The sequence below is a fragment of the Lacerta agilis genome, chromosome 1 (genome assembly GCF_009819535.1).
Source record: "Lacerta agilis isolate rLacAgi1 chromosome 1, rLacAgi1.pri, whole genome shotgun sequence".
Classification (NCBI taxonomy): domain Eukaryota; kingdom Metazoa; phylum Chordata; class Lepidosauria; order Squamata; family Lacertidae; genus Lacerta; species Lacerta agilis.
In genome coordinates this window covers 45,323,458-45,336,377 of record NC_046312.1, presented here as the reverse complement: position 1 = coordinate 45,336,377, position 12,920 = coordinate 45,323,458, and the positions used below count along the sequence as shown (strand labels likewise).

The window sequence follows — 12,920 nt, the reverse complement described above, 5'->3', positions numbered from 1 at the left end:
AGGTGTCCAGAGAACCCCCAGAACAGCGTGCAGAAGGGGGAGGGTGGGGGGTCATTCCATCTGGGAAGCGGAAATGCTTGTGTGGATGGAGCGTTTGTCATGGCACGGCATTAAAGTCCACCCGATATTTTTAATAGAAAGCTGTACTCTGGCAGGTTTCCTCCCTGGTTTGCTAATCATGGTAGAGGGTTAATGAGGATGCGGTATTTGTAGTGTTGCCGCATGTTAATTAAGAATTCAACTCTGCTGCTTGTGAATCACCAGCTGGTGACTGCATTGGTATAAGACTGTAATTAGTCTTTATTTCTCTTTTGGGGATCTTTTATTAAAAAGCTTTGGTGAAGTCTGAAATGACTGGGCATATTTTACACTGTATAAGTGTTTGTGTCTAATTACATAAATGCACAGCTATGATTACACAGAAATCCCTTCTCTTGAGCGTGCTCTCATTTATCAACATTAGCGTACAAAAGTATACTCTTCTTCAAAATACAGGCTTGACAGGGAAACAGTAATTTCCCAATAATGATTTGATATGAAGAAACCAGGAGCAACAAACGTTCAAGTTTTTCTGATATGAATTCAGTAAAGTTCATAGTAAAATAAACTATTAGATGGGAGTATGAAGTACACCAAAATGTTCATTTTAAAAATCTTGCACTGTGTGCCTATTGCATTATACATTACATCTTATGTGATATAGAGAGAGGTTTTTGAACAGCCATTAACATAGTCTGAGCTTGATGTCAGCTGCAACTCCCAACTATTGTGGCAGATTTTGTGAGACGCTCATTCTGGAACTTGCCCTTCTCTTGACATAACCATCTGCTCTCATGCTGAAGATGCCTGATCTTCAACACTACAAAGACGAAAAATGAAGATGTCTAGTCAGAAAAAGTCCATGTTGTTCAAGGTTTGGGCTGTTGAACTTGCATTCCTGTGCTGAACTTCAGCTTCAGCTAACGTTTTACATATTGTGGGAAATAAAATGAGAGTTCACTAATTTATAACAGATGGTTTTGAACACAGAGTGGCACCATCTATTTTCTACACCCCAGTACCAAGTTACCTTGATGAGCACATTTACAAGGGAAATAGCAAGGAAAGCCTAGACAGAAGACTAGTGCATGCATCTTTTATTTACCGGTATTTGAGGCTGTTGTATCTGCACTTCTGGAAAAGTGAAAGATCTGACACTCATAAAGTAATCTATTCATGAATCATTATTGCATGTTTTTATAGACCTAGTCTCTCCCCCCCCCCACTGAAAGTCATCAGTAGTGCAATTGTGTGAATAGATTATCCATAGTCAGAATCATCAGTGCTTCTGAATACCAGTTGCTGGAAGCCACAGGAAGCTCTTGTTTGGCTCCTGCTTGCGGGTTTCCCACAGGTATCTGGTTGACCACTGAGAACAGGAAGCTGGACTAGATGGGCCATTGGCCTGATCCAGCAGGCTTTTTTGTTCTTATTCTAGTGCTTTTCTAAGTTAAATTGTTTTCCCCAGTCCTTAAACTGAAAAGTTGTAATTGGAACAAATGATTTGATTTGATTTATTATATCTCTATGCCGCTTTTCATTCAAACAAATCCCAAAACTATTTGCAAACAATAAATAAAAATAACATGACGGAACATAATAGAACATCACAAATAGTACATAATTTGTTGTTGTTGGCATCCATCTGTCTCGGGAGGCAATGGAGGAGTGCACTTTTGGGGCTGAAGTCAAAAGAACATAATAGAACATCACAAATGCAGCATACATAGTATAGGATAATTAACAAATCATCAGTGAAACAGTTACAATTTGTAAAACACTGTTAGCAAAGCAACAACTAAAAATAAGCTAAAAATCACGATTAAAGCAAAAGGCATATTATATTACTAGCAAAACAATACAACATTTATAATACATAAAACAAAATAAACAACATTAAGTTCATACATACACTCTTCACACCCCCATGACTCATATTCTTTCACTCTTTACAGCTCATTAAAATACACAGACTCATAATACCCGTGGCAGCAACTCACTTGGGCTGAAGGTGGGGTAGCACAGGTGAAACCAACCTCCCCCTGATAGCAGACAGGGTCTCTTTCTCTCTCCCCTCCCCCTCTCCCCACAGTTCTTCTTCTGGAAAAAGTTCCCTTATGAAGGTTTCTGCGGTTGGGGGGGGGTGAGGCAAGGCAGGTGGAAAAAGCCATTACCTGCTGGCCAACACAGAATCTTTCTCCCCTCATGTTGGAATTAAAATAGGTTGAGATTATGGAAGTGATGATCAGAAGCAACTGAAGAACTTTTAGGGATGCTGCCTAGCTTTTCAGCTGCCAACCTAGAAGCAACAGAATATGGTGCCTGTCGCAGCGGCAGAGTGCTAGTGGGGGGGTTGAGGTGCTCAGTCATCATCCATTGCATGTGTTCCTCTCGCCTGCCAAGAGCGAAAAATGGACACTATTATGCAGCATTTTTCATTAACAGTTGAAATTCAGAAAATCTTTGTGTTATATGTCTCAATAGCACTTATAAGAATTAAGCTGGTAGAGGGAGGGCATCCAGTTTATTTCCTGTTGTTTCCTGCTGCTTTTCTTGCTCTCCTTGTTCAGTTTGTTATCATAACTGCTCTTTCCCCTCCCTTTTCAGTCTGTCCACAGCCACCCGAACCTGAGAATGGAGGCTACATATGCCACCCGTCCCCCTGCAAAGAGCCATTGACATCTGACAGTGTCATAGAGTATTTATGTGAGGAAGGCTATCTGCTGAAGGGAGACTACAAATATTTGACTTGCAAGAATGGAAAGTGGAACCCAGACATGGAAGTTACCTGTAGGCTCAGCCAAGGTCAGTAATGCTTCACTGTGAATATACTCTCTCTCATTTTGTTGAATGCCTTTCAAGTACTAGCACATAAATCAGTGCCTGTCTAGACCTCAGAAAATGCATTGGGTTAACCTTATTATCTAAGGGCACATTGCCACTGCAAACTTGTAATCATGTCTTTCCTGAAGTGTAAGTCGCCGTGTGAGAGACAATTCTGCCAAAAATCTCTAGCCCATTCCCACCCAAATTCACGACATTCTCAAACACCAGTTTTGGTTGGTAAAAAGGTTTCATGCATAACTCTGAATGATTTCCCTTGATCTTCTTTTAAAATAGCAAGTTTATGGTTTAAGAGCAGCCCTGTGGAGGTTGTTTGATTTCAAATCCCATTAGCTTCAGCGAACCTGGTCAAGTTGAGGGAGAGGGGTCTAATTTGGATACTGCTTGATTGTACCCTGCTGCAGCACAGAATGTTCTCTCTGCCTAGTCCTGGCTGTCTCAAAAATAAAAGAACTCTCCCAAAGTAACTTGACAGTTGTGTCTTGCAAGATTTTTACCAGTTGGATAGGAATTCCTTTCCCATGACAGAAAGCCAAGAAGTCTGCAGGAAAATGTTTGTCATTTAATTGACCATGAGGTATTGGAGCAGAGGGAGAGAGGAGTGTGTGTAATTGAATAAAATGTTGTGGAAAGGAGAAATTCCCTGCAAGCTGGATGATGTGCTCAAAAGCATGCATGTTTTTAAAGATTGTTGGGGTGAGTGGAGGAAGGATTGGTGCTTTCCCCATGACAGGAAGACAGGCTATTAAACAGATAAGATGCAGCAGTCCCACAGTTCACCAATATGCTCGATGAGATGTTGACTTAGTCATCCAGACATAAATAAGGAGAAAATTTCAACTCCTTGTTCCCTTGATATAAAATGCAATTCATATGAGAGGTAGGTGTGTGTGTGTGCTAGCTTGTAGGGTTAGCTTGCATTCATGTAACCAAATAGCCTCAACACTTGAAAGGGGCCCTGGCTGTCAAATGGTTAAGGTTGCTTGGGAATTGTGTTGGAGTATGTGTCACTTGACAACCCAATGAATTTATTTGGGACAGGTCTCTCCCCAGGACAATTCCACATGGTACTGATTTTAGGAAAAACCTGGCCTTGTGAAGACCAGAGCATCCTTATAATCCTACTTTCTCTCCTAGCCCAGTTTATTAGGACTCTTATTTGGTGATGGGAAACAGCTGCTTCCTAAGAAGAAACCATTAAAAAACAACTTTTTCTTTTGCTCTACAGATAAAGGTTCACCTCCAAGTGTCGGAGTGCCCACCCTGTCCATAGTGGCTTCCACAGCAAGCTCTGTAGCTCTCATCCTCCTCTTAGTTGTGTTGTTTGTTTTGCTGCAGCCAAAGCTGAAGTCCTTTCATCACAGCAGGTAAGCTTCTGGGAGTTGGTGGAGATGACCTGTAACTAGAGGACAGGTGTTTGTGCATGCAGATTCTTAGAGAAGAGAAATTGTGTCTCTCTTGCTGCTGCTGTTGTCCTGCCTACAACCATGCTTATTCTTTTGCTGTTATTTTCACTCTTGTGGATTTCTTCTCTAGGTTGAGTTCTAGTAGGCAGAGTGTCTACATTCTTTGGCAAAAAGTTGCTATCAGGCTGCTGATCCTGCTGCAAGTCTGCACAACTAAGACTGATCACTAAGCTTAATGCAGTCTAGCAGCTCCATGTTGCTACCTGCAAAGGCTTGATAAGCCTCTTGTTCTTATTGCCTCCAGGGGATTGTAAAAAGGGGGGGTGGAGGCTGTGAAGACTGCATTGGGCTTGCTGGTTCTCAAGTTGTGCAGGCCTCTAATGACTGCAGTCTCATCATCTGTAGAGAAGATTCAGCCTTGGTAGTTCCTTGGGAAGCATTCCTTAGGCACAGCTTTTACTGATGAATTTTGGCAGGGGTCCAAAACAGCCTGCTAAAAGCTGTGGCTGCCAAGATCCTACAATTTCTCTTGCTGGTTTGGCCACTGCATGGCCCAAAGAGCCTTCTCACCCTTACCTGCAGGAAAAAGGAGAGTGGGGGGCTTGCAGACTTGACCTTTGTGCAGCTGAGGTGCTCTTGGCACTAACAGTAACACAGTAGCTAAACAACCCCTATCCAGCCTCCCACTTTTGGAGCTGTGGGGACGGATTGCAGTGCAACTACCAGAATACTTGCCCACCACCATAGTTCGAAGGTTGGGGGCTGCTCATGCTCACCTGATGGTGGCAATGCACTTGCTCAGTGAAAGCTTTGCTTTGGTCTTCACTTAGAGGGATAGGGGAGGGCTTAGTATATAGAGGCTTAGTTAGCCTTCCAAGTCTCTGCTGCAGAGGCTGTTAAGTGGCAGCATTTAAGTAGCTATTGCTGTAATACAGGCATTAGTATGTGGGTTCTGGGTCATATAGAATTGTAGAGTCAGAAGGGACTCTGAGGATCATCTAGTCCAGCCCCCTACAATGCAGGAATATGCAGCTGCCCCATACAGGGATTGAACTTGCAACTTTGACATTATCAGCACCATGCTCTAACCAACTGAACCAGGCTTATTCACACAGAGCATATTTTGCAGCGAGGTGGAAAAAAGGCATGTTCTTTTGAGAGATAGAAGGGACTTTCCATCTTTCTAGTTTTTATATTGGAGCAAACAGCGAGCTTCTCAGATGCAGAATGAGGCATAATTTTCCTTTCTAAGCCCAGTATCTGAAGTAGTAGGAGGCTTGGTGGTTGGGGAGAGAAAGTCTGCCTCTTAACAAGATAATGAACTCAGGGCAGCAATCACACAACACAGAAATTATTCATTGAGGAGAGCACCAGAAACATCTGTGGTGCTCTTTTGCAATGTATGTAGGCCCACAGTAACAGGCACTGCTTTGTTGCTTCATGGCTAATTTCCGCGGCAGCCCTGTCTGCTGTTCTGCTTTTACACTCTCCAATTTTGCATGGAAACAGATCTGAAGCTTAGTCTCAAACCATATAGACATGTTGTCTTTCCTATACCACTCTCTAGGATAATGGACACTCCCCTTCCCCCCAAAAGAAGAAAACATTTGTGCATTCTTCTTTAAGGTGTGCTGTTCTTTGCAGCAGCAGCTGTGAAATGGAACACCCATTTTAGGGGGCGGGCGAACAAAGACCAATAATATTTGTCCATTTCACAGTTGTAAAACTCAGCAAAAGCCTATTTCACAGTAGGGAGAGTGGTGATGTTAGCTGTTTCTCTATTAACCACCACCAATACACACTAGACCACCTCGTTACGCATTTAAAAAAACCTCAGAAAAATGGGCTGCTGCTACTGAAGCTCAGTTATGGGGGCAAGAACAGAAGCCACAGTAAGAAGGAAGAGATGCATGCACATTTCCCTTGGCTGGCCAGAACAAGGGAGGAAACTGCTGCTGAAGCCAGGCCATGTGACTCATTGGGGGCAATTAAAAAGTGTGTTATAAGTGGTGGAGAGCAGGGAAAGAGTGTGCTTTGGCTGGTGGGTGCAAGAAGGGTGCAGCTCCATCTGCCTCAAGTAAAGAGCCACCTCTAATTCTTTAGATTTTGGTTTTCTACTAGGAATTCTGACATTGCTTGGGATAGCTATCAATTCCATTGTCTCAGAAGTTGAAGCCCTTGCTTGAATTGGACATTCGAAATCTTACTCAGTTCTGGAGCTTTGATGAGAGTTTGTCAAAACAAACAAACACCCACGTGGTGGGAGGAAGCCCAGACAGTTCACTGAAAATGATGAGAATTTTCCCTCCTGCTATGGTCTGACACATGCTGTTCCTAGTCACAATATTCCCGGTCAGTCCAGCTGTTCTTAACCTGGATATAGGGTTCAGTGCTGAAGCATTCCTGGTTGAGGAGTCTCATCAAGCAGTTAATCCTCCTGACAGACTGCTGCTGTGTAGACCATTTCTCTGGCTTCAGAGGCAGAGAGCTGTTCCACAGAAGCCCAGCAATATTGCAATACCATACTTAAATGTTAAATGCCATACTTTTTTTTTATCAGGGCGCAGATTCCAGATTCCAGAGCTGTGGCTCCTTGCCCTAATTATGGGGTTATGGTATAAGGTGTTAGTTAATAAATTCACCTCAGTTTTCTTTCTGTTGCTTAACACTCATATGATACTGTTTGCTGATGAGGTGTATCGTCACACCATGTCCCAACACTCTTCAGTAGCTTCTGCATTCATTTGTGTCCAATATTTCATGTGTGAGAGTCTTCGTCGTCCCCCCCCCCCAGTGTATAACTTACAGAGCTAGTATTGCCCAGTGCTGAGTTATGAACTGGGAGTGTCCAAGTTCAAATCTCAGTTCAACCATGAACACACAGGGTGGTCTTAACATTTTTTCTTAGTCTCTTCCCTGCCCATCTGCAATGCATAGATGGATGGTCGTATTGCCTACCTTACATGCTTGTAAGGGCTGAGGTGTAAAGAGCTTAGAAACCTTAAGAGTATTTCCTTTTTCAACCCAAAAGGGAAGCATGGAGTCTGGCTGCCGCATGGGTGCCATGACTGGCTAGGAAGCCCCTTGTTTCCTTTTCCTGCTCCAGCATTCCACTTGCTAAATTGTCCCCTCCTTTCCTCCCAGGCTTGGAACTGGGATGGGGATTAGATTGCCAAACAGTTGCTGGGATGAACCCTGCCTACCACCACCCACCCCTGCACCTCCAAGGCCAGGAATCATGCTTCTTGCTTGCCATTGCCAGTGAAAGTCCAGTTATGCTGGCTGATTTCAAGTATAAAGTGTAATGAAACAGCATGTCAAGAAGAGCTGAATCTAGGAGTTCTGCAGATACAGTATTGCATAAATGCTTTTGTATTTTGGGTATCACAGAACATAATGTGGATTCTTTCTCTAAAATTCAAATGCAGGCGTGATCAAGGTGTTTCTGGGGACCAGGTTTCCATCGTGGTGGATGGAGTCCAGGTGGCTCTGCCATCCTATGAAGAAGCTGTCTATGGCAGTGCTGGGAACTGCATACCTCCTTCGGATTCACGGGTACAGATTGTCCTTTCGGAGGGAGCTGGGCAAAGTGGAGTGAGGGAGATGCAGCAGCCACCAGACCAAGTGGGTCACAACTGCTTTGCTGGGGAGGATGAAATCCCTGGACGCTCTGGACTGTGTGAAGCTAGCAGCTCTCGCCACTCGGAGGCTGTTCTAGTTCATCAGGCGACCACCTCCTCTTGGGTTGCTGGTGCATCTTGTAGCAGACCTGGGCACAAAGAAGCTCCAGACTCAGAAAGCAGTGATGTACAAAGCCTTCTATCACTTGCTTCCTCAGAGGAATACACTGATGGTAAGCAAACTGAAAAATAAGTCTTTCACCTAAACTCCTGCTAATTGGAATTTTAAAAGTTCATACATCCTAGTATTTCTAAAGTGCCTTTCACCTTACAGTGGAACATTTACAAGGAGAAATACTTTATTAAAAGTACTAGGATTCTCCTCCCTTTCTCCAACATGCACACACAATCCCTAACAACGTTCTGGTATAAGTCATTCAGTAATGAGTAATGATGTTGCTTCTGGTGTGGATCTACAATGGTGGCTATTCATTGGTCATAAAAGCTGGCAATCACAATTGTACTGCACATTCTGGGGGGGGGGGAAACCCTGCACATTACAGTCTTTTCTTTGTGCATGGAAAGAAGTGGATCATAGCTGCTAACTTGCAGCAGCTAGACTGGTGACTGGGAGTGGCCGCTGGGACCATTTAACACCGGTCCTAAAGGATCTTCATTGCAGAGGCAGAGATAGCTGGTCTGGCACCCCGGAGCAGCATGCTCCCGGAGGGGGTGGGGCAAGCGTCTGAGGGGAGCGCTGCCCATGATGAGCATCCTGGGGGATGCGCCGCCCGCCACAAGCATCCCAAGGGGGCAGCAATGTCACCCCCCCTCAGGGATGACACCCAAGGTGGGCTGCACCCACCTTGCTCTGCCTGTGCTTCATTGGTTCCCAGTGTGTTTCCAAGCACAATTCAAAGTGTTGGTGCTGACCTTTAAAGCCCTAAACAGCCTCAGCCCAGTATACCTGAAGGAGCGTCTCCTTCCCCATCGTTCAGCCCGGACACTGAGGTCCTCCTCCGAGGGTCTTCTGCTGGTTTCTTCACTGCGAGAAGTGAGGTTACAGGGAACCAGGCAAGAGGGGCCTTCTCGGTAGTGGCGCCCTCCCTGTGGAATGCCCTCCCATCAGATGTCAAGGAAATAAACAACTATCTGACTTTTAGAAGACACCTGAAGGCAGCCCTGTATCGGGAAGTTTTTAATGTTTGATGCTTTAGTATGTTCTGATGTATGCTGTGAGCTGCCCAGAGTGGCTGGGAAAACCAAGCCAGATGGGTGGGGTATAAATAAGAACATTTATTTATTTGTAACTTTCAAAAACTAGTGCCCACCAAAAAGCCTTCTATGAGACCCAATTTTTGCTTCCCATCACGAATAATATTGTCCACGTTTGAAACAAGCCAAGAACAACAACAAAAGCACATCCTTATCTTGTAATCTGAATAAACTCTACCAAATTAGTAAAGTGTTCTAAATGTGCATAATTGGTTCCAGCTGCTGAGCTCTGGACTTTGTATTTTAATGTGGATGACAGAAAGTGCAGGATGTTGTGTGTGGAGGGGAAGAGGGAAGTTGATCCTTTCTGCTGTGATTATTTTGCAGTCCTTTGACACCTGCTGAAGAAAGCAGCTTTAGTCAGTAAGCCTTAGTCTCTCGTCCCAAGAAAATCCTCAATAGTTAAGAGACTTTGGGGCTTTGCTAGGGGAAAGCCCTTGAAGAAGCATGACTGACAAGGGTTTTAAAGGGTGGCTCATTTTTATAGAAGCTTGACATGGTCAAATAAGAACTTGATAAACGGAAAAGGCTTTATGGACAGCCGAGACTTATATCAAGACTGTGCTGTGTGGTATTTCAGATATGGAACGTAAACACAAAAGATTGTTTAACTTGTCTTTTTTCTCTCTTCCTCTCTCCCAATCCAGATATTCCATTGTTGAAAGAAGCATGAGGCTTGCTGCGTTTGTCTAGCCTTTTCTCTCCATTTTCCTTCTTCCGGGATGGTGAGCACTCCTCGCAGACTTTCCCCACCCTCATGCGCTGTGCCCTGAATACCTCCAGACACATACCCCATAGCTGAAGATCCAAAGGATGCCGCCAGGATGCCTCCTCGATGCATCAGTGGGGTGTACAGGGTGCCAGCCGTTCCTCCCCACATTTTATCCACATTAAGGAGGGGCTTCAGTGACATCAGTGGACTTAAGCTCCTCATACCTCTCCCCTTCCCCACCAAATGTTTGAGTGTGGTCTCTGGAGAGCTGCTATTTACTTGTGCCTTGCTCCTTCTCACACTAGCTTGTTGCAGCTTCTCGTGGGCTTTACTAGCTTCTGGATTTCTGCTCAGAAAGCAGGGCCAAAAAAACAACAACCAAGCTTGCTTTGCTGGGTGCAGAGAGTTTCCTTCCATTTATTCACTGTCTTATGAAGGCAAGCAAGTCAGAACACCTGTGGATGGGCTGTGAGAAGAAGTGGGTCAGAGTCCAGTTGTAGTGACATACACATATTGCAGCCCTCAGAGTTTTCAACAACATAGACTACTTAGCGTAGCTGCACTTTAACTTGGGCAGTGTTGGCTATGTTAAAGGCCCCTGCAACTTGTCGACCTTTCTTTTTTCTTTTTGTTTTAAAGAAAAGCAAGATCATTAATGGCAAGCTTAGGCTGTTACTTGCTTTTCTTTGTTTCCCAAAGAGAGGGAGGAAGTGAGCACTTGCTGGGGTGAAGTGTCTGTACCTCTGCAAGTTTCCATTTAAACAAAACAAAACTGTCCCCCCTCTACCTTTGTTCATCAAGGGTGATTCTCTAAACTTGGTGTGAGCTGAAGTCTAGGGTTGTATTGAGACAAACAGCTTAGAGCAATTCAATCTATGGCCAGATTTAAGAGCACTTGCATTGAGAAGCCCACATGGAAAATGACTGCCCTCTTCCTAGAACAGCCAGCCTGCCAGCAATAGGACAGCTGTACCATAGTTGATCCAAAGCCTTTCGTCTTGGAGTGTGTTGAGCTCGTTTTCTGTGGAATGACTGTAGGATATTGGTGTGTGTGCACATTTTGCTGTTCCCCGAGTAGGGTTCATCACCTATGCCTTTACTTTGACCCACTTTAATCAGAGAGCAATTTTGGCCTCACCACTTTATTTTTGTTGCTGTTGTTGGGTCCCATCCTTGCGAAAGCAATGCCAGGGCTTTTAGTGTTTAGCCTACATTGCTTATGTCTTCCTCCTGGTTCTGTTAGAAACTAGTCATTGGAATATGGATCACCATTAGCAAGTACCTAGCTTTTTGTATCTGGCATGTCCTATTTGCCTTGAATGAATAACAGTAATAGTCTGCCTTAAAACAAAATAGAATGGAAAGAGCCATACTGCTGTCTTTACCCTTTTGGAAGATCCCCCGCCCCAGTTTCTTCCTCCACCCACTCCCATTGCACACTGCTTCTTTCTATGCAGGGAATATGTTCGCTTACCTCCACCTCTTTCCATATAAATATACTTATTGCTCTTGTTTATCTAGCCCTCTGTGGTCAGTGCATTGCAGTTTGATGGCATCTTGGAAGTATAAATTCCCAGATTTTTCTCCAGTGAGCCTTCCTTAATCAAACAGTTCTTTGATCTTTCCTAAAGATTCCTACAACAAAAGTGGAATGGCTTGGTTGCCAGTTCTCACACTTGCCCCCGTCTTAAAACCAGGGTGAGCACACAGAACCACAGTGTGCTTTAAAATATCAAGGGAAGTAGAAAGGCCATTCTTTTTTTAAAAATGGAAGTGGCAGAGGTCAACCCCGTTCACTGCCTCATGACAATGCACTGACGTGGGTGACAGCTGTGGCAAAAGGCAGCACTTTGCCTCCCCCCCCACCTGCCTACCACCAAAAAAATGGAATGAGAAGCAGCACGATTCCCTGGGCCACTATCCGTGTTCTCCAGCATCAGATGGGCATTGCACACTGTGCACATTCCACACAAAAGCACACAGTTTGGTACTGAATATAGACCCAAGCATTCAGATAATTACAGGTTGCAGCTTTAATTCAAAGTTGTTTAGCTCCTTTGTGAAAATTGCCTTGCAAATCTGTGGATGATGTATCTGATTGAAATCAGACCGTCATCTTTTCATCACCGGCTTATTTGTATGCTGCTTTCTCACAGGATTTTGCTCAGATTGGTTCACAGCATATCTAGGGACTGGCAACCACAATTCAAAGAACATAAGAAAAAATAATTAGAATAATTAGAAATTTAAAAAATCAAAATGTACAATGCTGTGGAAAACAATATACACATGCTAACGTAACAGTTTAAAATTAAGCAGAAGAGAGAATAAAGTCTCAGGGCTCTGCATAGTTCCTCATGCTTCATCCTGATTAGCAGAAGCAAACTAAATTGCCCAAGAGTAATCCAATGGATGGCAATTAGTTTGCTTTTTATAATGTATACAAGCCACAGAAATGTGGATTGCCTTGATGCCCAATATTGACTGTTATCACAGAATACATATATGGCCCTAACCTTAGGCTTTCCTGGCTTGCTCTTTGAGACCCCCAGTGGTAGAGCAGGCTCTCTCACCTTGTTCAGAGAGTGCTGCTCTTCTTCAATGTGGTGTTTAGATCAGCCTTCACTAACTGGATGCCCTCCAGATGATTTGGAGTACAGTTCCCATCAGCCCCAGCCAACACAGCCAGGCTGTGGCTTAGATTCCTCTGCTGTTTATAAAAGAAAGCCCCTACACACTACCCTGCCTGATATATTTGGGGCGTTGTTGCATGGGGAGGGTATATCAAGCAATTAAAGAGCACCATTTATGCAGAAGGATTTAGCTGTGCCCATATCTATCATCTTGAGTTGCAGTGACAGAACTCTTGCTAAATGTTTTGGACAGTGTGAAAGAGTGGCAGAATTTTGGGTGACACCTAGCCCAAAGAAAAGTATCTGGTTTCTTCATTTTTGTTTAACAATAGAATGAAGCAATAACACCACTCTTAATTTCCATCCCCCATTCACCTGTGGATGGTTCATA

The 12,920-nt window shown here is 44.0% G+C and overlaps 1 protein-coding gene across 3 annotated transcripts in view; it reads left to right on the top strand.

Moving 5' to 3' along the window:
- Window positions 1-11,655, top strand: part of SUSD6 (sushi domain containing 6) — a 54,894-nt gene extending 43,239 nt beyond the window's left edge. For all 3 annotated transcript variants that reach the window (XM_033146839.1, XM_033146848.1, XM_033146855.1), the window contains exons 3-6: window positions 2,647-2,844; window positions 4,112-4,250; window positions 7,718-8,142; window positions 9,832-11,655. In XM_033146839.1, coding sequence (XP_033002730.1) covers window positions 2,647-2,844; window positions 4,112-4,250; window positions 7,718-8,142; window positions 9,832-9,857 — 788 coding nt within the window. In that variant the 3' untranslated portion in view covers window positions 9,858-11,655. The remainder of the gene's footprint in view (window positions 1-2,646; window positions 2,845-4,111; window positions 4,251-7,717; window positions 8,143-9,831) is intronic.
- Window positions 11,656-12,920: the final 1,265 nt, after the last annotated feature.